The sequence below is a fragment of the Stegodyphus dumicola genome, chromosome X1, assembly GCF_044657685.1.
Source record: "Stegodyphus dumicola isolate Sdum_Otavi_A_Nest chromosome X1, ASM4465768v1".
NCBI lineage: Eukaryota > Metazoa > Arthropoda > Arachnida > Araneae > Eresidae > Stegodyphus > Stegodyphus dumicola.
Window position 1 is genome coordinate 18,010,304 of NC_140780.1, and position 26,807 is coordinate 18,037,110.

Here is a 26,807-nt window from a genome sequence, read left to right on the forward strand (position 1 = left end):
ACCAGTCCATATATTTTAGCCATGTTTAGTTTTTTAGTTTTTTAAGACCCTCATTTTTCAAAGAAATCTTTCACATTTTTTTAGGGTATAAAAGGAATTGTTTGAAAAGAAATTTCTATGTTATTGTTTTGGCTGTATACTAATCTCCTTATTCTACAATTCTTGTATGTAAGTTTTAAATTTTTACCTTGAAATCTTGCCTAAAATCAAACGGCGAACCCTATGTGTGTCCAGACCGGGCTCACCGATAATCTAGGACAACTGCGAGTCTGTATTCCTTGTTTCTCCGCATCTCATCGGTCGGTTCATTGACAACAATGCTCGTTTCACCACTCTTTTCGAAGCGCTATTCAATTAGTGTGCCACTTTGGGCACACCCACAGAATTAAAACGATAAGTGCTATCTTCACAAAATTTTACTTGTGTGCTCCTCTAGGCCTAATTAGACTGCCTGCCTACCTTTTTTTCTTTTCTTTTTTTTTTTTTTTTTATCAAAACTCCGACTTTAAGAGGTAGCCTGCCGGAAAGGGTTAGCTTCATCATGAAACACTGATATGTTTGATGATGTCTTCAACTGAATTTTTCCAATCCTTTTCCTGAGGTACGTTTTAATTATTCTGACAAATAAACGTTTGAAATGCTTTTGACCCTTTCCATGTCTTGCTTTATAAAAAAAAGTTTACACGACATTTTAATTCGATTCAATGTATCATAACAGCACGTCATTGCAAAATTTTTCGTTCGGAATTTATTTATAAAGATCGCTTGCTTTACATGTCCCCCGATAGATGGCAGCATAAATCAGCCCTAAAACTTAATTCTTTGCTTAAGGTGTTTCTTTTTTTTTTTTTTTTTTTCCTTGAATGATTCTTTTCGATTAAGCCCGTTTTGCGACCAATCGAATTTTTCAAAGAATTAAACATGAAGTTATCATTATAATAAATATCTTTATGTGTAATGTTGGTAATATGAGTCCATTAAATAATTCATTTCTTCTGATTTTCAGTAGCAGTTTAAGTGGTCGTTTACGTCTTTTCCACCTAAAATATGAATGAATGATTTGATCTGATCTGAACTCGCCTTCATAAATCCTGAGCCGTAGCGATTTTAAGGCGGGCGATATTGGGTAACCAGCCACAATGCTGAACGCAATGGAGCGCTGCTACAAGTAATTGAGATCTTGAGAGCATCAAAAAGCATTTTTTGAAACAATCTATCATGATTTCGCTATTTTTAGTTTTGGGGAGAAAGCTCTGAAATAAAATTCGCCTAAGTAGCAAAATAGAGTAAGGCCGGCCCTGGTCCTGAGTACAGTTGTAAATACTATCAATAGGACCTCTGAGATATTTTTAAAATGAAAGCAAGTGAGGTTTAAAATTTTTCTAAATTACAGCTTTCTAACAAAACTGGACTTTGATTCAGTACTTTAAGTATTATAAGAAAAAGGAGCAGGAATGTGATTGAGTATTATAATTACATTGTTTTAACTCATATTTTATATTTATATTCGTTTCTTGTAAGGCGTAATTATGGGGTTTTATACTGAGAAAGATGAATGTGAAGACATTTTTAAAGAAGAATGCAAGGAAAAAAAGTGAAATATAATTTTTAAAAAGGACATCATCGTAAAACTGTAACTAAAAGGAAAGCGAGTTAATTCATAATGATAACCAAAACATGCTTTTTCAGTTCCCAGAAATGTTCAGCTGAAATTGTTCACCAGGCTCACAGGTTGCCTTTCCAATATCTAATGATTAACGGTGTTCTTTACCGTGACGAAATAGTTTACATACGCTACCTAACATTGCACTCATGTTTAGGTCTTTCATAAGCATAGCTTAACATTATGTAACGTTATGTAATGTGATATTCATCTTAAAGTCCCATCTTCCGTGATATAACTGCAACTAGGAGCTGTCTACGCCTGCAGTATACACTTCTATTACTCGCTTAGATATAATTGGTTCAATATCTTGTTAAAAGTATCATATATACTGCAAATCCCATACGGCATAACTTCATCTATGAGTTTTAGGCAGCATTCTGAGGGAACTCAGATGAATTTATTATACTGATCCCTATCTTGAGCAATAAGTACAGAAAATAAATTTTGTTTATCTCAAGCACATATCATGTCACGTCTGTAATCATATCATGCCTGCAGATATATTTTAAATATCTCAAGCACATATCATATCACATATCATAAGTACATATCATATCTCAAACACATATCATATCATGCCTGCAGATATATTTTAAATAGACCTTCTCGGCCTTTCCAACCGATAGTTGCTTTAATAAAAAAATTTTCTTTCCCAGATCTACTAAGCTTTCATTTGCGGCAACCGTGATCACACCAGGGCTATTAATCATTTTATTATCTGTATATGAGCTATACATATATTCAATTTCATCAGAAACAACCACTTCCTTCATGGTGCTTCGATATTTTTATAAAAGAGTGTATATTGCATGGACATTCTTAAATGAACGTTTATGAATTACTAAAATTTTCCCAGTGGTAATTTTAGTTTTCTACATAATTTATCAGGAAATGATAAAGGTAATTTACGGAAAAACTGTAACAATTTTGGAAAAAATCTAGAAATGTGCTGTTAAAGGTATTTAAAAAGATATGTTTAAAAATCAAAATCCTTTTGCATTCTGCAGTTAATTTCATCTAGGGATTTAGCTTTTACAACTTACCGAATACATAAGAATATTAATGCCATTGATTATGAATACTGCAAGCGATGAAATATCATTTCTAAACTAAAATTAATCAAGAGTTATTTATGTATTAGTATGACATGTGAAAGATTTGTGCAACTAGTGTTAATAGGTATTGAAAATTATGTATGTACCAAATCAGACATGAAGGAAATAAGTTTTACTGTCATTCGTTTAAAGTATAAAAAAATAAAAGTTCCAAACTAAAAAAATTATTTAAACACTTCACTTTTTTTTTTTTTAATTCTCAGGCGGGCACTGAGCACCCTAGTGCCGGTTCTGCCTCGAACCGCTACCATCAATTGTAGGCGTGTTAATTGAAGTCAGGAATCGCTCATGTCTGACTGAGCAATGTAAAAAAAAAATATAAGATTTCTTTTCATTCTCAGATGGTTTATCTGAATAATTTTCACTCTTGTATTTGATCCGAATAAATGACTTCATTGTTGATCACTGTGATTTCGTTTCTTGCTGTGTACTTTGCACAAGCCAACTTCCCTTCCCCTTAGATGATTCCTTCCAAACAGTGTCCTTCCCCTTTTTTTTGTTATGCTTGTGGAAAGGTTGATTTTTAAAGAGCGTTTTTAGATTTACCGGCGACGTGTAAGAAGCAGCATTCTATAGAATGCCTAAAAAAATGTATAGAATATTTGATGTTTAAAGCAAAGAGATAAATGTATGTGCAGTTTTGATACTTCTTTTAGGTTTCTTAAAATATCTAAGCATTATACAGAATGGAAAGTGATATTTAGGCAAAGTACAAAGAGAAATTTATGAAAAGGACTTTACTGAAAAGATTTTAATTGTGCTTTAGATTGCTCTGCACAGAATAGTCACTGCATCGTGATTATTGCTTGGATTTTGTACTTCGTTCCTTCATTTTCATACAGCACAGAAGCCTACCAATAACCGATAACTTGTGGTAAGACTATTGAACATTGGTAGTTCAAATCTCGCTGAACCAGAGGAATTTTGGCTGAGGCCAATACTTAAAGTCACGTTTCTCGTCGCTTTACAAGAACAAACTTTGTAAGTAAGAACAAACTTTGTTGCAGTCTAAAAGAGGGTGAACAGTGTTGTTTTGTTGCAGTAAAAAAGAGGGTGAAGGTTTTCAATTTTTAATCCATTTTACCTTTACTTTGATAGTTTTTTTGCCCCGCCCACGAATGATGAATAAATTGAATAATGAAGCATGGTGAATAAGATTGAATAAATTTCACCTTTTTGATAAAAAAATAAGCTCCTCTAAAAAAAAAAATAATAATAGCTGAGATTCGATAATTTCAAATGAAATAAATTTTTACAAAATTGTATTCATAGGGATCTGAAATGGAATTCCGTTGAGACAAAATTCACTCCGTTCTTTCACTTTTTAGCAAATGGCGTAAAGGATGGTTAGATTTAAAAACTAACTCTGTACCTTTTCCAGCAGTCAGACATTCTACTTATATTTTGGATTGAGACTTAAAAAACAGTTAATAACTAAATCGCCAATATAGCCTTGTTTTGTTCTAGTGTCAAAAAATAAATTTAAGAACGATAATTTATGATCCTTATTTTACATCTCTGATTTTAACACTTTTCTCTCTTCTCTTTTCAGATGTAGAAGAAAATGCGGTGATTAAATTAATGGTAAGTAAATAACACTTAAATGCTTTTTAGTAATTAAGTATACAATTTGTGTAAATGAACTGTCAATTAATAATGGGCTAAATGAAACCTTAATTGAACATTAATTATAATTATAACAAAAAAGAAGTCATAAGCATTTCTACTGTTCACGACACGAATCCCCATTTCTCAGGTACTAAACGTCATTGTAAGTGTACTAATATAGAATTCATGAACTGTCGGATTAGAGGTAAAAAATGTTGGTTTGGTTTGGTTAATTAGATTACGGCAAAGCACTCGAGGGCTATCTGCCTTAAGGGAGGGATGTCTTCGGGGAGGGCATTTTAAGGGAAACTGGCTCGTATACACATTGCACAGGGGAAAACGACGAAAACACCCATGCAGCCAGCCCGTTCACGGGATTAGAACCTCAAACCGAACTACCAATGTTTAGCGACGTTACCGCTCGGCCGCTGGTGGGCCAGAGGTAAAAAAAAAGGAAGGAAAACTCTACAACACAAGTAAAAAGGTACACTGCGCATCTCCTGTTCTATTGGACCGATTGAAGAACTTCCAACTTTCGTTTTTTATGTCTCAAGAGCGCGACTAGGATATGTATTAGATTTGTGCACAGCGTTGTTCTAATATAGGTATTTTGACACAAATCGGACCTTTTCTGAAATGACGTACCAAATTATTACCGACTCAAAACTATGCCAAACTTCCAAGTTGTGTAAAAATCGCACGAGTAATTTTTAAAAAATTAGCTCTCAAAATTTTAGCTTCTCAATGTTAATTGAATTTGATATATATTTATTAATATCTCTTTTTTTTATTAAACGTACTTGGTTCTTTCTTCCAGAATTCGAAGTTTAGGCTTAATATAAATGTAATTCGTACATTCTTTATGATTTATTTTTAAAATATGTATTTTAAATTATTTCTTATTAATTTTTCAAGAAACTTTTTGTATTATAACCTATAAATTTTTTAACGTCATCTTAAAGTAGATTTATTTCTAGGCACACTTGCAAAAAAATTAGAGGTTTTTTTATTCAAAATTTTCTAAAATATACGTGAATTTACATATTGGAACGTTTTGAAATTTGGCATCTTTTATTTGAGCGATAATAACGCCAGATGTGTTAAAATTGTTTGAAGTATGTACGATGACTTTTCCCTGCTCTTCTAGAATGAAAAAAAGGAAAGGAAACTAGGTGGCTATAAATTAAGAAGTTCTCGCCAAGTAAATTATTCTTGGCGAAAAAACTGAAAAAACATATGCCAAGACAAATTTCTGAATTTCTCCATAAATTTCGAACCAAATTTTACAAAAGTTAATATTTAGACATAAATCGAGTCGTAGAAGTGAAAATTGACATATCGTTTCAGAAATTGTCCAATTTTGGGTCAAAATAGATGCTTTATATAAATCTAATATGTATCCTAAGTCACGCTTTTGGAGACATGAAAAACGCCATTTCAATTTCGTCAATTGGCCCAGTAGAAAGGGGGATATAGAAGTGCCTTTTTTTCGCAGAGTTGCAACATGTCTCTTAAACGTATTTAGCATGCTTACAATGTCAGAAGAAATTCACAAAGTTAATTCCATCTGCGGCAATACAAACCTAAAAACGTCAAGTCATGGATCGGCGAATGTATTAAATGCGAGGCCCTTCAGACACAAGTATTGCTGCCTCAATGACTTTTTAAAAAAAAAAGTGGTGTAGGAGGTTGCAAGGTTTTCGTTCATGAGGCTTTTCAGTTAACCCTTAGAGAAGAAATCATATTAGGTGACAAGGCGGGTGATAGTGATGGTCAAAGGCCCGATCTACCTTCACCAGTAGATCACAAAAAAGACTCTACTGAGATACTCATGAATATCAAAGCTGAAATGGGCAGGCTGCCATGCTGAAAACCCATGCAAAACATCATACAGTAGTTTCAGCTCGACTTTCTGTAAAAATATCCAATAACTACATCCCTTTGGTCGTAATGGAAGAAGATAAATCGAAAGCGAGGAGTCTTTAAGCACTTTGCTTGCCCAAACATTTATTTTGAATCGTGCGCAGCATGTGCTATACACCTTATTAGGGTCCATTCATCCAGATATTCACATTACACATATTAAGAGCGGTATTACGTGTGAAGCTAATTTCATTAGTGCAAAGAACTCAAGCTGGATATTCCAACTGTGCGACATAGTTTTGAAAACAAATTCAGTGTGCGACTTCCTTGCGCTGTGCGTAATCTCCTGCCTCATCCGTTACATATCAAAAATGTAATCTTCTTACTTACTGAACTGAAGTAACAATACTGAACTGAGGTAACAAACCTGATGCGAAATAACTTGCGAATTTGCACATGGACTGCCATCAAGTTTTTATACGACCAATTTCTTCCATAATAAGTGGACATGTCGCTCCGTCCCGAGCACATTGGCTGTTTGTGCCCCGGAAACTAACTGCACACTATCTGTGCGCAAGATAATATTTCGAAAACTTTGTTCATAGCACAGAAGAAAGTTGATAAAATCAGCTAGTTAAATACTGATCTTGCAGCCTCTCTAATGGAATCGGAAATCTGTTAATTTTCCCTTCTTGAAGGGATTTCTAGCAATTGGAAGGCGCTGCGACCATAGTGTAAATATGCTGTGCTTTTTGGCTCATGTTATAATTATTTATTTGCATTTATATCTTGTGTATTTTCGGTGATTTTAGGATTTTTCAAGTGGAATTATGATCACTGCCTTAATTTTAAGCAATTTTACGGTACATTCATCCTTTTTTTTTTTTTTTTTTTTATGCTTTGTAAAGAAAAATAGTAAACGTTACTGCTAAGCCTAATTTATCGGCGATACTGCTCCCATGACGGCAGACGGCAGTTGACGGTGATACGTTTTACAGCGCATTTGAGAACTGTTGCAGATCATTCCACATTGCATAAAATACAAAACAAATCTGAATGCTCAGATGAGGGAGAAAGCAAAGAATGTTCTTGGTGAATTAAAACATTTAATTGTGAAGACGTTTGAAAGCTTTAAGACTGAAAATTGCAGCTAGGCTTATAAGGTATTTCTCCCGCCTTTCTTAGCGTGCATTCGTGGTGTGCTGGTCTGCACGCTGGGCGCGTATTCCAGAGGTCCATGGTTCGATTCCCGAAAAAGGCGTTGCTCATTTTTCATCTCTCTTATTTCAAAAAAAAAAAAAAAAAATCCTAATGTCTCAACACTGGCGCCCGAACTGAAAAAAGGAGGTGGATGACGATTCTCCAACACCAGGATTTGGCGATTGGGTCCCCAGTCGCCCTTTAAAAGTGGGAGTATATAAGGTATTTCTCCTTCCTTTATAGCGTGCCTTCGTGGTGTAGTGGTCTGCACGCTCGGCGCGTATTCGAGACGTCCGTGATTCGATTCCCGGAGAGGGCGTTGCTCATTTTTCACTTCCCCTGCTTTTAAAAAATACCTAATGTCTCTACACTGGCGCCCGAAGTAAAAGGGTGGTTCTCCTCACCCAGGATTTGTCGCTTGGCCCTAAAACCCCTGTCGCCCTTTAAAAAGGAGGGAGTATATAAGGTATTTTTCCCGCCTCCTTAGCGTGCCTTCGTGGTATAGGGGTCTGCATACTGGGCGCGTATTCCAGAGGTCCATGGTTCGATTCCCGGCGAGGGCATTGCTCATTTTTGATCTCTCTTGCTTAAAAAAAAATTACCTAATGTCTCTGCAGGCTTACTAAAGCGCATTACCTGATAGCTGCAGGAAATTTTATTCTGAAATTGTAGCACCACCTGTTAGCCAATTCCAAAGTAAAACTTTTGAATTTAATAATTTTCTTAAATCAACTGACTGTATTTGCTCAGTTAAAGAGGTTAAAAAACTGATCAAAGCTGAAGGCGATCGAAGAAAAGCAAAGGTTGGTGTCAGGGGAATAAAATGTGTTGGTAAAAAGCTGCTTGTAAAGTGCTCCTCAGGAGAAGATAAGAAACAGTTTCAAGATGCTTTATTGAATAAACGAAATTCAACTGCTGCTTTTGCTAAAGATAGAAATCCGAAGCTTCTTCTTAAAAATGTCCCAAATAATATCAGCAAGGCCGAATTAGTATATGTGCTGAAAGAGCAGAATCCTGAAATGGATAAATTAACAGAAGTATGTGATCAAAAGAAAGTGAGATTTGTGTTGAAGAAATTTGGAGATGGAAGGCGTATTGTAATGAAAACGAACGCAGCTTGTTATAAGAGATTCGTAAGTTTAAATTCTTTAATTCTGGAAGTGTAAAGTAGAAAGTTTTGTTGTCTTAAATAGTTGTTTCAAATATTTATCGTACAATCACACACCTAAGTGTATGGGAGTTCAGAATGTGATCAGGATATTCAGATATGTTTAGACTGTGTCCAATTTAATAAAAGAACTATGAATGCTGCAAATGAAGCTGATGTTAATCATAAACTCTTTTCAAATTGCTATAATACACGTGAGTTTTTTAAAAATGTGATTACTTCTCAAACTTTCTACGCCTAATATTTCTTTTCGAATTTCCCTGCATGTTAAATTTGCATAAATCTAAAGTTGCCCCACAGGAGTTACTTCCTTATATAGAAAATGCTGACATTCATGTTGCTCTTATTCAAGAGCCTCATTGTTTCAACGGAACACTTTCTGGATATCTACAAAAGTACAGAGTTTTCTTCAATTCGACTTCTGAAATTATTAAGGCAGTCATTATAATTCGCTCAGGTTCTGTATCTGCTTGACTTAGAAAATATTAATCATAACATGATTACTGTTGATATTTCAGTTGCGTATTTTGATTTTGTCTTGTTTTTCTATTATTTTGAACCTTCTACGCTGAACACTGAGGCTGATCTTACAGAAATCATTTGGTGTTTTAAGAAAAAAAAAAGATGCACCATTTGATCTGAAGTATGGATTCAAATAGTGAATCAGGTACTTGGTTTAGTCTCTTTCTAGAGTCATTAGGTTATTTTGAAGCAAGAGAAGTGAAAAATGTGCAGTGCCTCCGCCGGGACTCGAACCCTGGACCTCTCAAATACGCGTCGAGTATATTTCCAATTACAGCACGAATACATTCCGAAAGGAGGGAGAAAATACCTTATGTACTCACCCTTTTAAAGGGCGAGTGGGAGTTAGAGGACCCAAGGCTCCAAATCCTGGTGGTGACGAATTATTATTCACCACTTTTAGTTCGGACGCCGCTGTAGAGTCAATAGGTTATTTTGAAATATGGGACGTGAAAATGTACAATACTTTTACCGGGATTCGAACCCTTGATCTCTGGAATATACGTCAGGTATGTTTCCAATTACACCACGAGGCCATGCAAAAAGGAAGGAGAAACTATATTATACCTTCGCTGACTCCAGGGTTTTAAAGCTGCTTGAGTTTCTGAGCGCCTGGCATTTTTTTTTACTAATGAAGATTATGGACTAAGCTTTATGGCACACAGAGATCTAGTTATACCTGTGGGCCATTTATTGTGGCACACGCACACAGGGGTCTAGTTTCAGCAATATTTTAAGGTGTGCCTCGGAAAGTGTTCTTATTAAAAGAGTAAACGGGAGTCATTTTGAAAGTTTTTACATAAAATATAAATTATAATTGCTTAACATTTTGCAAAATTATACTTGTTCATAAATGTTAGGTAACATTGTTGTAAAACTGCAAAACATAATTATTTCTGCTACAGAACACTTCATCCCACTGAAGAAATCTCGTTTGCGTAATGTTCCATGGTGGTCAATCAACATCGCTTGTACGCGCAAAGGGTTAAATGTAGCTAGAAGGAGAGAACAAAGAGCTAGAAGTATCAAAGAGAACAAAGAGCTAGAAGTATGTATCACAGAGCTAGACACACAATTTTTGAGAGATGTTTATAAGAACAGTTATTTGCAAGTAAGTTAGAAGAAAATGAATTGAATTCTTGGAAGTACTTTCTCAATGATGTTACAATGCAAAATGTTTGGGAGAAGGTTTATTCTTTCGGTTGGGAGAAGGTTTATCCTTTCGGTGTTAAAATGAATTCTTTTTAAAATATTGAAATTTTATGAACTGAACTGTAGTTAGGGCACGTTACTTCATCCTTTGAGGCTACAGTAGATGCCATTTTATAACACTCATTTCCTCTTGACAGCTTTGTTCACTCTGAGAAATTTCACGCTCTTTCCGCTCTGAGATAATTTCTTTTTATGATGCAGATGATGATTTTCCTTTTTCCATAGCTGAAGTTGATGATTTTATTACGAGTTTAGAATTAGGTAAAACTCCTAGACTGGACCGAATCACAAATGAAATGAATCAGAATCTTCATGACGTTTGATCATCTATCTTATACAAATTATATATTGTATGCAGCGGATGATTTTAAAGTGCATAGAAAATTCACAAATGTCAAAATGCAACGCTGAGCGTTGTCATGGGATTATTAATGATGGTTTGGTTTATAAGGTATATCTTCCGCCTTCTTAGCATGCCTTCGTGGTGTAGTGGTCTGCACGCTAGGCGCGTATTCCAGAGGTTCGTGGTTCGATTCTAAGCGAAGGCGTTGCTCATTTTTCATCTCTCCTGATTCGAAAATACATAATGTCTCTACACTGGCTCCCGAACTAAAAGGGTGGTGGATGATGATTCTCACCACCGAGAATTTGGCTATTGTGTCCCCTAAAAACCTCAGTCGCCCTTTAAAAGGGGGAGTATATAAGGTATTTCCCCGGCCTTCTTGGCATGCCTTCGTGGTGTGATGGTCTGCACGCTGGGCGCATATTCCAGAGATCCTCGGTTCGATTTCCGGCGAAGGAGTTGCATGTTTTTCATCTCTCCTGCTTCCGAAATAAATCTAATGACTCTACAAAGCATCAGTTCCATAACACCGATGGAAATTGATGTATAACTAAAACCATTTTCAGACTTAAAACTGGCCATCACAGAGGATGGAAAATTAACCGAGATAGTAGGAAAACTTATAGGAATTGTGATAATTGACCGAACACAGGACTGTTAACTGCACATATTTTTGATTGTCCGGCCATCCTTGCTGAATCGCTAAAAATTGGGGGTCTTGTTTAAGAGACATTACAAAATCTGCTTATTCTGTTCCTGTACTTACTTCTAAATTTTTGCCAGACATTTTCTAGTTGCATTGTATATGTAGACTATTTCAAAAATTTTTAGAAAGGCATTGACCCTAAGTCGGGGATACAAAAGAAACTTTCTTTCATAGGGACACTTAGCCGCAAAAGCTATTTATGTTGCGTGTTACAAAGGTCGATGTTTGCCAGAAATATCCTTGGCAGCACGAGTCACTGCTTCGTGAGACGCTGATGTTGAAGCAGCATGATGCACTGTTACTACCATGGGGCTCTCGCAGAGTGCAGCTTAAATGTGCAGCTCAACAGCCTCTATCTCGTAGGATGGATCATGGATACGTTTCTTCTATACCACAATTATCCTACTTTTCCCATTGTTTCCTTCCTTGCATTACCACAAAACTCTGGTGTGCGACAGCCCCTTAGCTTCAGATCTTAACCTCCTCCTTGATGCGAGTAGGCTAACAGAAGACAAAAACCTGAAATTCTTCTTAATCTTTTATCGGAAGTTAAAGAAATATAAATTGTTAATATCCAAGTTACGGTTAAATGTACATTAAATCAGTGCATTAATTCTATATTTTCTTGGGAAAATAACATTTTAAAGCAGTAAACTTTTAAAGGCATTTTCATAACTTCAACTCATAAATAGCTTATGAATAACACTGAAACATGAAAATTTAATAACACCAATAATTTTTGCTTCAAAATTTTTATAAAATATTTAGTAAAGAGTTGTCAAATCTCCTGTTAGCTTTGAACGAGCTGTGAATAAAAATTAATGCCTGAAAATAAGATACTAAAAAAACTCTCAGAGTTCAAAAGCAGATATCCATTACTATTGAACATACGTGGAAATATTTAAGTTTATGCAATTAATTTTGACGAATTTGCAGTCACAAGTTTTGTAGTTTTAAATTGATGTATGTTTATAAGTAATCTTTAAATATTCTTATCGCCATTCTTATTCTCTTATGCTTTCATTACAGTAACACTAAAGAGATGGGGAACACATGCATCTTCGGTGGACAACTTCATTCACTCAGAATTCATGTAATATTAAAGTTTTACTTCCTCTTCAACAGAATTCCTACTGTTATACCATCATGTTCTTCGACCGAAAATTGAGAAGTTTGGTTCAAGAACAAGTCATTGTCTTCTGCCTTCTTAAAAATGTATAGAGAATACTAAAAATATGTCATTTGCGTTAAATTCACAGTAATTTTCTTAAACAATATTTAAACTTTTATGTAATAAAATACTGTTTAAAATCATCGGTGCATCTAACTGTGTATTTTAATTTTATCAAGATGCTATACAACTTCAGCACAATGTAAATCTCTTGGTGTTGCATGCTTGGTTTGATTTAGTTGATTGTGACGAAGTCCGCTAGGGCTCTCTTTGTAAGGAGACAGATGCTTTCGTGGAGGTTTTTGTAAGGGAAACCAGCTCGTAAATACATTATACATGGGGAAATATAAGAAAGCACGCATGCAGTCAGCCTGTTCGCCTAGAATCGAGCCCTGGTTGGAACTACCAGTGGTCAGCGATTTTACCGCTCGGCCGCTAGTGGACCAATTTAAAAAATATGAATTTCATTACATCTCTAGTGAACATTCCTATTCGAAACATTTTCGCATTAATACAATTTGTTTGCTTTGTCTTCTGCAATTTTCCGTACTCCACTTCATAACTTCGCACCTTAAAAGGTGTTGCATGCTATCTTCGCATTTAATAAACTTCGCTTTGTTACAAAATTCTTTAACCTTAAATCATGATTTCAACCTCATTAAGCAATTCCTTTCTAAAGTTTAATATCTGAACAACGCTCCTGCTAAAAAAATAAGCAAAAACGCAAAATATGGTATAAAACAAAAACTATTTAATGGATATACGTGAAATTGATTAAAGGGATTGGTGTGGCATTACTAGACCACATAGCAAACAATAAAGCGGAGACATACAAAAACACTTGCATTACGACCATCTCATAGTAAGAGACCAAATGGATCGGGAAAATGTGCATTGAAAACACACATTAACAACAGGTATGATACTCTGTAGCTAAAATGCATGCTCGACAACAGCCAGACAAGCTGGCAATAGTGTCGTCGATCGCTTGTTGTAGCAGTAGCGCCCATTCCTGTATTAATGCATGTCAGAATTCGTAGAGGGTGCACTGCGACTTGCTGTCCTTCGTCCCAACATGTCCCACACCCGTTATATGGTATTCAGGTCTAGTGATCTAGCAGGCCACGGCAGATGTCGAATGATTTCACTCTCCAGATAACTCCGCACTAGTCGAGCTCCTATGCTTGCGGTTGTTATCGTCCATAAATATCGCATTGGTACCCATTACAGAGATAAAAGGACGCACAAGAGAGTATAGAATTTCGTCGGGATATCGGTCGGCTGTGACGGAACCATCAGGAATCATCGCAGGTCGATGCTGCCGTTCGACGATGTTTAGCGCCCAATAGCGTGTAACTAGCTCTCGCTATATCTTTTCCTTTCGGCAATCATTCTGGATGTTATTTCGAGACTCATCAGTAAGGATTGCGTGTCTCCACTGCTTTGGTGTCCAGCTACGTTGTTCATGGGCCCAATTCAATCATACTCTGACATGCGATAGGAACAAAACACAAACCACGGGTCGTTCGGCGTACTGTCCACCTCCGTTCTCTCCATGCTATACAGCTTAACGGGATATGGGCCGTCCTGCAGCAACAGAGGATGCGATGCCAGCTATTGTGATATTAGTGATCTACGGCGTTTTGCACATAGCAACAGGAAGCGACTACCTGCCATTGTGTTACTCCTCCGGCGTCCAGACCAACGTCTCCTGCAGGGTTTTTAATCCCTTTGGTAAGGATTCCGCACCCTCTTAATGATACTGCGATGCACATTCAGCTCTCTCGCAACAGCGGATTGTCTTGCACCAGCTTGGAAAATTTCAATAACCCTTAAACGTATTTCATCGTGCAAATGGTGTCTTCGTTCATGTTTTCAGCTTTTACTATCTCGTATTACATGGAGCTATATCTGCTTGCGAACTAACGCATAGGTCCTGCATGCACCTTTTTAGAGCGTTGGGGGGGTGACTGCATGATTGAGTTTTGTGCCAATTTTAGTTGCCTATTTGCATTGGGGAATGCAACCTCAATCTCACATGCAAATTGTATGTTTTAATTACCCTTTTACCATCGTATCTTTTCTTTTACCTTTTTTGAACGCGAGTGTGTTTTGTCACTAGCATTAACTCTTCTTCTCCTCTCATTTATTACGTTCTGAGATTTCGTCACTGAAATGAGCAAAACACTGTCGTGTCTAGAGCATAATGCGAAAGGGACAAAGGCCAATAACAATGCAAAAAAGAAATATGCAAGCATGAAAGAAACGTGGAGATTTAAGAAATCGTTTCACACAATATAATATTCTGCGTCCTCGAATTGCCGCTGAGAAACTCGGGTAAGCTTAATTAACATGTTTTAATTGTGAAAGCTTGTCCTTGGTAATAAGGTGTTACGGTTGAGAATTCCTTCCATATTAATTAAGGAAATTAGAGCAAATTACTCTTTCATTTGCAAATGCTCATAATCATCTCTTCTAATTTGTTAGTTTCTTCTAATTTGTTAGTGACGAGGGAAAAAAACTTAAATTATTTTTTCAGTCGGCAGCGAGGAATTTCTAGTACCAGCCAATAAAAGGCTTAATAAATACACCTTTTATTGGCTGGTAGCCTAATTTTCTTACTTGGAATAGTTCATAATCTCTAATCCGCTATAACTCGATTAATTCAGCCGTAGAATCCTAATAAATATAATTTAAGTTTAAAACCTAATTTCTCTTTTCCAGTAATTATTTAAGAGTAAACCAAAATTTTATTTAGGAAGTTCGTTTCGCTGACGTCCATCTTTTTATTATATTAGTCCAGAGCATTCAGGTGTTATATTTTTCGATTCAGAATCAACATGATAATTTACATAACAAATGAAACATTTTCCCTGAAAACCTTCTAAGCAGTTAAGTAGTTGTTTAAAACATTTTATCAGCTTTACGTAGCACACTGGGGGACAGTTTTGCGCAACTCTTTTTTAAAAGTAATTGTGCTGTGAATACTTTGAAAAAGAATTGCTCAAAAAATTGTTTTATAAAGCAAGTGTTCTGTAAAAGTAGCTAAGCAATAGCACTGTACGAGTAGCTAAGTACAAAATCTCATTCGTCATTAATTCCGAACAGGGCTGTGTCCTTAGAGGCAGAAGGCAGTTAGCTATTTTTATGAAGTCCATTAAAAAACTGTATTTCCACAGAAAAGTCCAATCCCAGTATGCTAGGATCTGTAATTTCTGCCACATATGGCGTGTGATGATCGGCGGCACTTCCAAACGTGATGTTAACGTTTACTTTTACTGCGATATCCATCTTCTAGCCGAACACAGTCTGAAGGGTAACGCAGGACAGCGTCCAATCACGTTTACCTTCCAGTTATTGAGCCAAATATTCTCTGAATAATGGTAACGTTGGCTTCTGTATCCATGGTCATATTGCAGGAAACTCCACTGATATGTCCCATGATGAAGAGTATATTACTGCCGTCACTCACTGCAGAAATCTGAAGTGCTTTAAAATGGGGCTTCTGATCATCTGGCAACCTCTGTCCTGAGGAGATGGCCACTAATTAGTTTTCCTATTTCCTGCAGAGAGAGGTCTTAGCTTCCGTGCTCTTGGGTGATCTGCAGTTTCTTGGTATGTTGCCTACCACATCGCAGTTCCAGCACTTTAGGGTCAGTTTCTTGTCACTAATATTCCATCTCAAGGCATTGAGTTGTCTGATTAATCGTCTAGACGAGCAGTGACTTGATCCACTGGCTCTTGGACCTGAGCACTGATTGAATGACGACCTCTACGAGTTGCTTCCTGGTCTACCATGAATTTCATGGCATATACCAGAGCGCATTTTAAATCCTTGACATCCGCCATTCGTAGAACTTTCTGTAATTCAGGATCGCAATGCAATCGATGAAGTACTGCAAGGGTAGGATTTTTCTTGTTTCTGTCAGGCATTCCGAGAAAGACTAATGAAACAGTTTTTCGACATCCGTGGCAAGTTCCTTCAATGTTTCCGCGGGCTTTAGTTGACGGGATTATAATTGAAGTCTGCTGCAATCTTTTAATCATTTCTCACCAAAGCGCAGCTTTAACGCGCCGGATAGAGCTTCAAAGTCTATTCTCTGGTTTTCTGGAAGAGTTTGAAAAATATCCGCGGCCCCTGCTCACAGAGAAGCGGCGAGATGACAGCCCTTAGCTTGGAAATCCCATACATTCGCATCCGCCACTACAGAAAATTGTGTCTTACATACTTGCCAGAAGGTCTTGACATCATACGTGGAGAGCTTTAGAGAGGGAAGAAAGTGATGATGGGTAAAACTTTAAAACTATCAGAGTATTTCTCCCTGCCGTCGCTACGAATTTCTTCAAGGTATCAACTTCTTTGGCGACCGTGCCATCAATTTGTTGTTCATTTGTTGTTGAACGGCAGGAACTACTTCTATTTTTTCTTTAACGGAAGTGTCCAATTATGTTTTCAACGATGTCTATTCTACCATCCATAGCCACAATTTTGTTTTCTATTCTGCATGTAATTTCTCTTTTAATTTTCTCTTGACCTACTATCATTACTACTTTAGGCGCTTTTATCGCTTCTTTAATATAATCTTGACTCGATTTCATTTCTCCTTTAACGGTTTCTTGAACAGATACCATCTTTGTTTGAATGGCTTTTATCTCTTTTTTAACGGATTCTTGGCACGCTTTAACAGTTTCCATCTCTTCTTTTTAAAGAAATATTTTATCACTCCTTTAACTGTAGCAAAGGGTGCTACCAGCTATCTTAACCTGTTGTTCCATCGTTTTTGTTACTGGCATTCAATCCCAATTCTGACACCAAAACGTGCTGCGTGCGTACGGGTTCGTAATAGATTGAATACGCAAGTCCGATAATAGGTTAGAAAAATTTATTCTTATCAAAAGAAATATATCAGAACTCTGGAATTTTCCTCAGAGATATTTGAACAAGCGTTCACAGTATCACGCAATACAATCAGTAGTTCTACTTCAGACTACTAAAAACATTAAACTACAACGCAGTGCAAAGAGAAAGCTAATCCGATCTCATGCTGAATTCGCAACAATAACAACTGAGCTGTTCTCATCTGAACTCTGGCTTTTTATAGCTTTCAGTCGGCAGCGAGGAATTTCTAGTACTTTCTTTCTTCTCGAGTCAGACAGACAGACAAAGTAGACAGATGTCTTGTGTTGCACCCGCTAAGTCTTTGTGCACCGATGGGCGAAAAATCAAGCTTAGATGAGAAGGAAAGGTATATAGAAAGGGGGACAATTTCGTATTTCAGAGGAGAGTAAAAAGGAACTTCGTATATTTTATAAGAGTTTGAAAGGCCAGGAAGAAAAGATGGAACAAATTAAATTAAAAATAAATGGCCCAAAAGTAATGGAGAGAAAAAAAAAATATTTTTAGAAAAATAAAAGGGCTTATAGAATGAAAAGGAAAAGAAGTAGGAGAATTTTCCTAAAAAAAGGGGTTGTGACCATGAGTGTAGTCAAAAGGGGAGGAAGTTGTTGTCATTTGTATTAAAAAAGTGTCTTCCAGGTGTACGTAGTGAGTGTGTTTGAGAAAGCTGATTAGATTTGAAGATGGGGGGGGGAAATTAAATATAAAATTATAAATTTTGAGGGTCCAGTCACATAACAGTTTAAATCTAGTTTAGAAGCTAACTTTTGCTATGACGAGGGAAAAAAACTTAAATTATTTTTTTAACATGGGAAACAAGGAATATGTTTACCATGGGAATATGTTTGCCTCTACCTTGACACAGCAACAAAAGGCACATAATGTCAAGCAAAATTATATATTAACTAAAGTAACATTATATATTGCGGTTTCCAACATATTCATACATTTTTCAGTAAACAGCATCAGGCAAAATCATAAATCCATACAGTGCAAGAGCGTATCAGCAAAAATTAAATAAGAAAATAAGTTACAGAGTTTATTTTTATTTTAATGTTAATTTTTCTTTTTTAATTAAACATTTTATTTATTTATTTATTTAACCGTCCAAGATCGCCTTTTTTCCCTCTCGAGAAATTCCTCAGAGGGACCCTGATGGGTAGTGCTAATAAACGAATGCTACTGATAAGGAATATTAATAAGCATAGCGTCCCCTACGGAATAGTTACGAAAAAAAAAAGGAACCACATGATTTAAAGCAATTACTAAGTATTTAATACCAAAACATAATAAAATAAGCAAAATAATAATGTAATAAATAAATTAATTTAAAGGTTGTAGAGAACCTCACTTTAAAAATGTTGGAAGTGAGGAATCTAAGAACTGATAAGCGAATAATCGTTTGCGTTCGGTGACAAGAAACAAGATAGAAGGGTAACTAACCCTTTATTATTTCAAAAAGTTTTAACAAAACTCCGCCTGGGAGTGTAGAAACAAAGCCCTCACTTGGGCTTGAACTTAAGGGACTAAGAATTAAACTAAAACTAAGATTAACTAAAGAAGTATAGCCGAAGCTATCAAGATTCAGATTGAGCTAGCCTCTTAACTTAATTGACTACGAAGCTTAGCAAGGGCCTGAGTACGGCCTTGCGTAATAACAGCTTTGAGAGAGAGAGAGTGGACAAAAAGGCAGACGCGCTTAAATCAGAAACTCTGATTCTCTCTGACTCAGTAAGAAACTTCGTGGTTTAAATACCGCTCCTCCTCATTAAATATTCAGCAAATTCCAAAACTACGTTTTGGCCGGAAGTAGTAAGTTGAAGTTAAGAATTTGACAGGAAAGGAACTTTAACTTAAAATTTAACAGTTAATAAAATTAACATAATCCTTACATAGCTTCCGACCAGACTTTAAATACTCGAAAAATAAGGTCTCAAACCGACCTTGTTTAAGACTTTAAAGTCTGAAAACTTACGTTAACTACACTCTTCCAACTTTTAAATTAACTAAATGACTTTAAAGTTTCGTTTTTAGGGCCAACTTTACAACAATTCTAAAAGCTAGACTAAAGCTAGGAAAAATAAAATTTACAATTCCTCCTTTCTGGACATATATCTTGACATACATCATCATGAATGGACACTTTATTCTGTTATAACCATGTCAGGTCTTGATCCTTCCATATCTGGAAGGAAATGTCATTAGTAATGCAATTTACAAAGCTTTTCTTTAAATCCTAACTTACGCTTTTATTTCATCATTTGGCCCTCATGCACTTTCTTTCATTCATACTACAGTTTTATTTCACCCACACTCTCCAGCAAATGTACTGAAATGTACTTAGGGTCTTCTATGTTGTATTACCGCGAACAAAACTACCGCTCAACACATAATTTTGTTAACTTTGACACACGAGACCTTCCAAGACTCCCTACACGAAAACTCTTTCCTAATGTAAGTAAGCGAAAGCTCATATTTGACTTTTAAGCGTGTTAACTGGAAAGCCTATCATTAAACACACACATATATATATTCCAATACACAGAGATCAAAATTTAATTTCTATGTCATTTTAACTTTACGATATTTCGACACAAAGATTAAACATTTCTACATGAACATGAACTTTTAATTATTTACACATCATTTTCGAATTCATTTTACATCAACAGTCATAGTTGCTTAATTACAATTTACCAATATTTACACGAAATCTTATCTTTTCGTTAACAGATTTTAGTATTCTAATAGTCTTCCGACTAAACTTATTCACAATTTACTTCGTGCAACTTGCGAGTTCTTAACAAAAAGTATTTAACTATAGTATCTTCTCGCCAAATTACTAACATAAAAATCTATGCTTACGAACATTTACAATCAAACTTTCGCTATCTGCGATTTAACTTTCCTAAACATCTTTAGCAACTTATAACAAGATGATATAATTTGAACTTCAAAGAAAAATAAGCAAAGAAATTTTCACTTCTCTTCTGTATTCCTGCATTCTGACATTACAGAACTGTTCAAATGCAGGGAACCTGATGACCACCAATCTTCTTCTCGAGCTTTGATGTTCCGCTCCGTTTAATTCCACTCTTTTCCTTTTTTCCCCTTGTCTAGGAATATGGGACTCTTGCGGGCGGGTTGCGGATTCTGGAATGCCAATTTCCTTTTTTGCTCCGGTGGGGATATCCGTCCTTCAGGGTCTTTGAATCTTCTCTTGGCCCTTCTAACTTGTTGGTCCGGCACGGTTGTGTCTACAGGTCTTTTCTGGTTTTTCGGTCTCCCTGCTGGTCCTCCTTGGGCCTCCCTTGTAGTTGTTGATGCTGGAAACTGTGCTTAACGTCTAGTTTTCATTCGTCTTTGAATTTTCTCCTTTCCTGGAACCTTGTCAGCAGGCCTCCCTCTTGTGATCGATGGTACTTGAGTTTTTGCAGAATCCTCGGTTCTGACTCGTTGATCTGTCGGTCCTAACTTCCTCCTTTTTTGTGCGCTTGTAGCATTACTGGAATGGGTTTCCATGGTCGAAGTTTGCTGGCTCTGCTTTCTTTTTTGTGTTGGGGGACTCCAGCTGTGCTCCTGAGCTGGCGGGCTTCTCTCCTTACTTCCAGGATCCTGTAATAAATCCTGCAATATTTTAAAGTCAGTGCGGCTGTAATAAGGTTTTAACTGATCGATATTTGCAACCAGTTGTTGGCTATTTTCGGCCTTTAAATAAAACGTGGCTTCTCTTATTCTTTCCACCATGTACGGCCCTTCAAACCTGGGCTCAAACTTCGCAACTCTGTGTTCTGGTGCCGATGATAACGAATATTTCAACTTAAGAACTTTCTGTCCCACTTTATATTCAAATTCCCTTCTATTTCTATCGTAGTAGATTTTTTGTTTTTGTCTTGCTATATCACAGCTTTTAATTGCTTCGTCGATAATTTTTTGAATGTCTTTTAACTTGAATTCTTCTTGTCTCTGTTGTACAAAGAACAGCTTATCCAAAGACGTTATGATTTTACTTCCTAAAAATAACTCCGCAGGGGTCTTCTGCGTAGTATCGTGCTTTGCGGTTCTCAAGGCAAAACCTAACTCATTGACACAGCTGTCCCAGCGGTCATGAAAATTTTTCACATATCCCCTGATAATTTTTACAATATTCTTATTTACGAGTTCTGCTATATTCAACTGCGGTATATATCGTACCATTTTTAGATGGCGTATGCCAAATCCTGTGCACAAATTTTTAAATATACTACTAACAAACTGTTTTCCGTTATCTGATATTACTTTTAGTGGGGCCCCGTATTTTAATATATATTTATTTAAGAACGAATCTGCGACTATTTTAGCTGAAGCTCGATTAAGAGGGACTATATCTACCCATTTTGAAAAATGGTCAACAATTGTTAAAGATATCAGTTTTTATTTATTTTTGTCCTAGGGTAGGGTCCGAGCAAATCTATGCCAACTATTTCATTTGGAAAAGTGGTCTTTATGTTTTTTAAATACCCAGCCGGGCTGTAATTAACATCGTTTATTAATTGGCACATATGGCACGACTTAACATACGCCGTAACAACTTTCTGTAACTGCGGAAAATAAACCGCTTCGCGTACCCTCTTTAGTGTTTTTCGTATTCCGAAATGTCCGGCAGATGGTAGATCGTGCAACTCCTCTAAGATACTTGAACGTAGACTCGCTGGAATTACTGGTCGGTATTCCTGATTTTCATTCGTTACCTTTGTATAAAATAACAATTTGTCTATTATTTCGTAATGCTGTACCCTATTGCGAATAGCCGTTAAATCTATATGTTCAAATTTTTCAGGGTCTTCCAGGTATGCGTAAGTATCTTTAAATTCCGGGTCCTTTTTCAATTCTTCGACTATTGTTTCATGGGACTCAATAACTCTTGAGATGAGCATAGCACACTTGATTGTGTTTCCCTCTTCATCAATTTTTATTCGCGAAAAGGCATCGGCTACTAAGTTTTCTTTTCCTGGAGTGTGTTTTATGATTAAGTTGAACTTTTGTAACTTTAAAGTCCACCGTATCAAGCGAGGCGATGACTTTTTTCCTGAATACAAGCGACCCACTGCCGCATGATCTAAGTAGACCGTTATCGGTGAACTTCCGAAGCAGACAAAATACTTCTGAACTGCTAATAATACAGAGAGCGTTTTTCGCTCAGTAGCAGAATAGCTCCTCTGAGTAGCATTCAAGGTTTTTGAAAATAAAAGCTATTGGTTGCCCATTTTGGGAGAGCACCGCTCCAACTACATAATCGGATGCATCCGCTGAAATTTCTAGACCTTGCTCGCCTTCTGGGAATTTAAGGACTGGGGCATTGATTAGGGCATTCTTAGTTGTTCAAACGCTGTGTTCGCCTCGGCTGTCAAAGAAAATCTACTTTTCTTTCTTTTTAGCACTAGAAGAAGCTCAACTATTTTCGAAAAGTCCTTTATGAACATTCTATAATAGGAAAGCCCAAAAATGAAGACAATTTCTTAGCCGTGTTTGGGGGAGGATAACTTTTAATTGACTTAATTTTTGAATCATCAGTCTCTATTCTCTTATTAGAGATTTCGTACCCGAGGTATCGCAATTCCTTTGCCGCGAACTTGCCTTTTCTTGCATTTATTTTGAAACTGGCCTCGTTAAGTAAGGCAAAAACTTCTTCCAAATGTTTCAAATGTTCCTCTAATGTTTCGCTGGTAACTATGATATCGTCAAGATAAATAATTGTACTTTTACCTAAAACTGGCTTCAAGACTATGACCATAGCTTTTTGGAACGTAGCTGGCGCTCCGCTTAAACCAAAGGGCATTCTTAAAAAGGGCATAGACGCCTGATTTTGTTATGAACGTGGTCTTCTGGACATCCTCCGGCTTAACAGCGATTTGGAAGTAACCCGAAGTGAGGTCTAGGGTTGTCATGAATTTAGTCGAGCGAATTTTTCTAATTATTTCGTCAATTATTGGTAGGGGATACGTGGGATATTTTGTTATACTGTTCAACTTACGATAATCAACTGCAAACCTATACGCGTCCGGGTGTTCAGGCAATAGTCCGTTCTTTTTTCTACAAAGGACCACCAGACGTGCGTACGAACTCGTGCTAGGCACGATTATTTTGTTTCCTAGCATTTTTTAATATGCTTCTCGATAATTTTTTTTTCATTTTATCATATCTATAGGGCTTCGACCGGACTGGAGGGGCATTCCCAGTGTCTATGGAATGACTAACTACCTGACAAAAACCAGGTTTGTCGTTAAAAAAAAAATTAAATTTCCTTACCAGTCCTTCAATCTACTTTTTCTCTTCGAGCTTCAAATGTTCTAAATGCAATTCCGGCATGGAAACTTCATCTTCTTCTACCGGGTCCATGTGCGCCTGAAACGTAGAATTCTGAAAATTAAGATTTGTGCCGGATGCGCGTAAAAAATCGACTTCCAATATAACTGACGTGAGTAAATTTTTCACGACTAAAAAATTAATTTTTAGAACCTCATTTTTAATCTGAACATGCAGTGCGGTTTTCCCCAAACATACGCACTGTTTGCCTTGGGCGGCAATTACTTTCTGTCCCGTAGCTTTAAACAGTCTGTAACGACGAAAATGCTTTTTAAAAAAATTCTCCGATAGGAATGAACCTTGTGCCCTTGTGTCCAGGAGTGCAGTGGTTGGTACATTATTTACCAGAATCTGTACCTCGGGCATAGCTAGATTTTGTACCACCACTGTATTTAAACAAATTTCTGAGGGGTCTTCTTTCCCACTCGGTGACCGTTGCCCCTTCTCGATCACCGGTTTGCGTTTAAATTCTGGTTACCTGCCGCTTCTTTTCGCTGATTTTTATATCCACCGCCATCAGATTTATCTGCGCTCTTGTTCTTGAACTTTTCCCTTTTTCCCGTCTGCCGATACGCCTTGTACTGAACTTGTGGTTCTTCTCTTCTCTTGTGGTTTTCTTGTGATTTACTCCCGTAAATCTTGAGTACTGGCCAAACTGACTTGCACGCGCTTTCTCCGAGTTCCTTCTACTTTGGAATTTCACTGCCAGCTGAAATAGAACTTCTAATGTTTGCGGACTTCGAAGAAATCTTGCTCTGACGGTAGAAGACGTGGTAGAATTAGTTCGATGATTTCTTCACCGGGCCTTTTTCCCGTATAATAGATTAAAAATATGAACTTTTCTTAAAATGAACTCGGTCAAATTCTCGAAACCGCCTTGGTATTTACTATACAATTCTGATTCAAGCTTCGCACGATCTTTAACGACTGGCAATGCTTTTAGTAATGCAGACTTGAAATTTTCCCAGTTATATGATTCAGATCCTGGGTCCTCCAACAAGAACTTTCCTATACTCATCTGCCAGCTAAGGGCTTGACCTTTTAAGGCTGTAGTAGCGATGATCACCTTTTGTAGCTGATTCATAGGGTGTAAGGTGAAATGTAGGTCCAATTGCTCCAAAAATGTCAGGACTGAGCCCTTGCCGTCAAAAGTTGCTGTTGGTTTCATAGCTGCATGCAACATTTCCACGAGGAATCCAAACCCTTCTACTGGATTCGTGGATGTTGTGGGGACCTGAAAGGTCGGAGGGGTCAACGTAAACTTCACGGATTCTAACGACATGGTCCGTTAAAACTTTTCGGCCGCCAAATGTAGAGTACCTCACTTTGGAATTCTAATGTTGGAAGTGAGGAATCTAAGAATTGATAAGAGAATAATCGCTTGCATTCGGTGACAAGAAACAACAAGATAGAAGGGTAACTAACCCTTTATTATTCCAAAAAGATTTAACAAAACTCCGCCTGGGAGTGTACAAACAAAGCCCTCACTTGGGCTTGAACTTAAGGGACTAAGAATTAAACTAAAACTAAGTTTAACTAAAGAAGTATAGCCGAAGCTATCAAGATTCAGATTGAGCTGACCCCTTAACTTAATTGACTACGAAGCTTATCAAGGACCTGAGTACGGCCGTGCGTAATAACAGCTTTGAGAGAGAGTGGCCTTGTTCAACAACAAGGAAGATTTAGGGAAAGGAAAACATTCGGTTTTGAGAACGAGACACTGTACAGGATATTTGCGAAAACATTTTTTAAGGAAATGAAAGTTTTCTGAAAAATACCTTTGAAAATTTCGGAGCTCTTCTAATCGTACGTGATCCATCGTACGTGATCACAGCTCCACCAGTGAAACCTTTATTTATTACAACATACAAAACGAATTTTCCGAATACAGTCTTTTCCTAATAAGAGAGACAGACAAAGTAGACAGATGTCTTGTTTTGCACCTTTATTATTCTTTATTTGTATAAAGAAGAGGGGTCGAAGAAGAGTGAAAGAATAGAAGAACTGGAAATAATGATGTATGGTGAAATTTACTGAGTAGTGAGTAGGAAGGGAGAGCAAACAATGAGCTGACGTGGTGTAGTGAAGATTTAATTTCACTACTAAGAACATATAGTGAATTTGAGTTTCAGAAAGCAGCGCCTCCTTTTACTCTGTATCACGTGAAGAACATCAGTAAAACAAAAAGACGAAAGTAAAAGTCAGGTGGCCGCCATCAGTCGACGAAAAAGGTGAATGTCTGGTCGAAGGTCCAAATCAGTGAACTGAAGAATCTAGTATAAATAAAAAATGTTAAGGATGGAGGATGTCAGATGTATATTTGTGCTTTACTCTGGGAAATGGGGAACATCTAAGAGAGTTAATGCAGTTGTTAGGATGAGTGAGAAGCAAATAGAAGAAATTTCTGGCAAGTTTTTGAATATAATCTTGAATTGTATCTATTTTGAGATCACGGTGGATATACGAATTTGGAATGAAATTAGACAGACAGACAGACAGACAAAGTAGACAGATGTCTTGTTTTGCACCCGCTAAGTCTTTCTGCACCGATGGGCGAAAAATCAAGCATAGGTGCGAAGGAAAGGTATATAGAAAGAGGGGCAATTTCGCATTTGAGGAGAGTAAAAAGGAACTTCGTATTATTTTATACGAGTTAAAAAGGCCTGGAAGAAAAAATAGGACAAAATAAATTTAAAAATAAATGGCCCAAAGTAATTCAGACAAGAAAGGAAAAGATTTTTAAAAAAGTGGGCTTCGAGAAAGAAAAGGAAGGGAAGTAAAAAATTTATTGATATGCTAATTGCTTCCATGAGTGTGTATGTATGGTGAAGGTAGATCGATGGGATGAGTGGGGATGGAATTAAATAAATAAAATAAAATTTTAAATTGTGTGTCCAGTAGCAAAACAGTAAAGTCAAGTTAATAATTTACCTTTAGCTGCTGCAGGAAGAAAGGGAGATCGGAAAAATCAGACGAGAACATAAATCTATT

At 36.7% G+C, this 26,807-nt stretch overlaps 1 protein-coding gene and 1 long non-coding RNA gene across 14 annotated transcripts in view; one reads left to right on the plus strand and one right to left on the minus strand.

The window, feature by feature from the left end:
- The window catches only part of LOC118186994 (uncharacterized), a 104,044-nt gene extending 91,327 nt beyond the window's left edge, over positions 1 to 12,717 (plus strand). For all 13 annotated transcript variants that reach the window (XR_015038306.1, XR_015038311.1, XR_015038307.1 and 10 more), the window contains 2 exons: positions 4,334 to 4,365; positions 12,433 to 12,717. This is a non-coding gene — a long non-coding RNA (uncharacterized LOC118186994). The remainder of the gene's footprint in view (positions 1 to 4,333; positions 4,366 to 12,432) is intronic.
- LOC118186993 (doublesex- and mab-3-related transcription factor 2-like) overlaps positions 1 to 19,904 on the minus strand; it is a 178,490-nt gene extending 158,586 nt beyond the window's left edge. The window contains exon 1 of the mRNA XM_035357169.2: positions 19,563 to 19,904. Coding sequence (XP_035213060.1) covers positions 19,563 to 19,604 — 42 coding nt within the window. The 5' untranslated portion in view covers positions 19,605 to 19,904. The remainder of the gene's footprint in view (positions 1 to 19,562) is intronic.
- Positions 19,905 to 26,807: the final 6,903 nt, after the last annotated feature.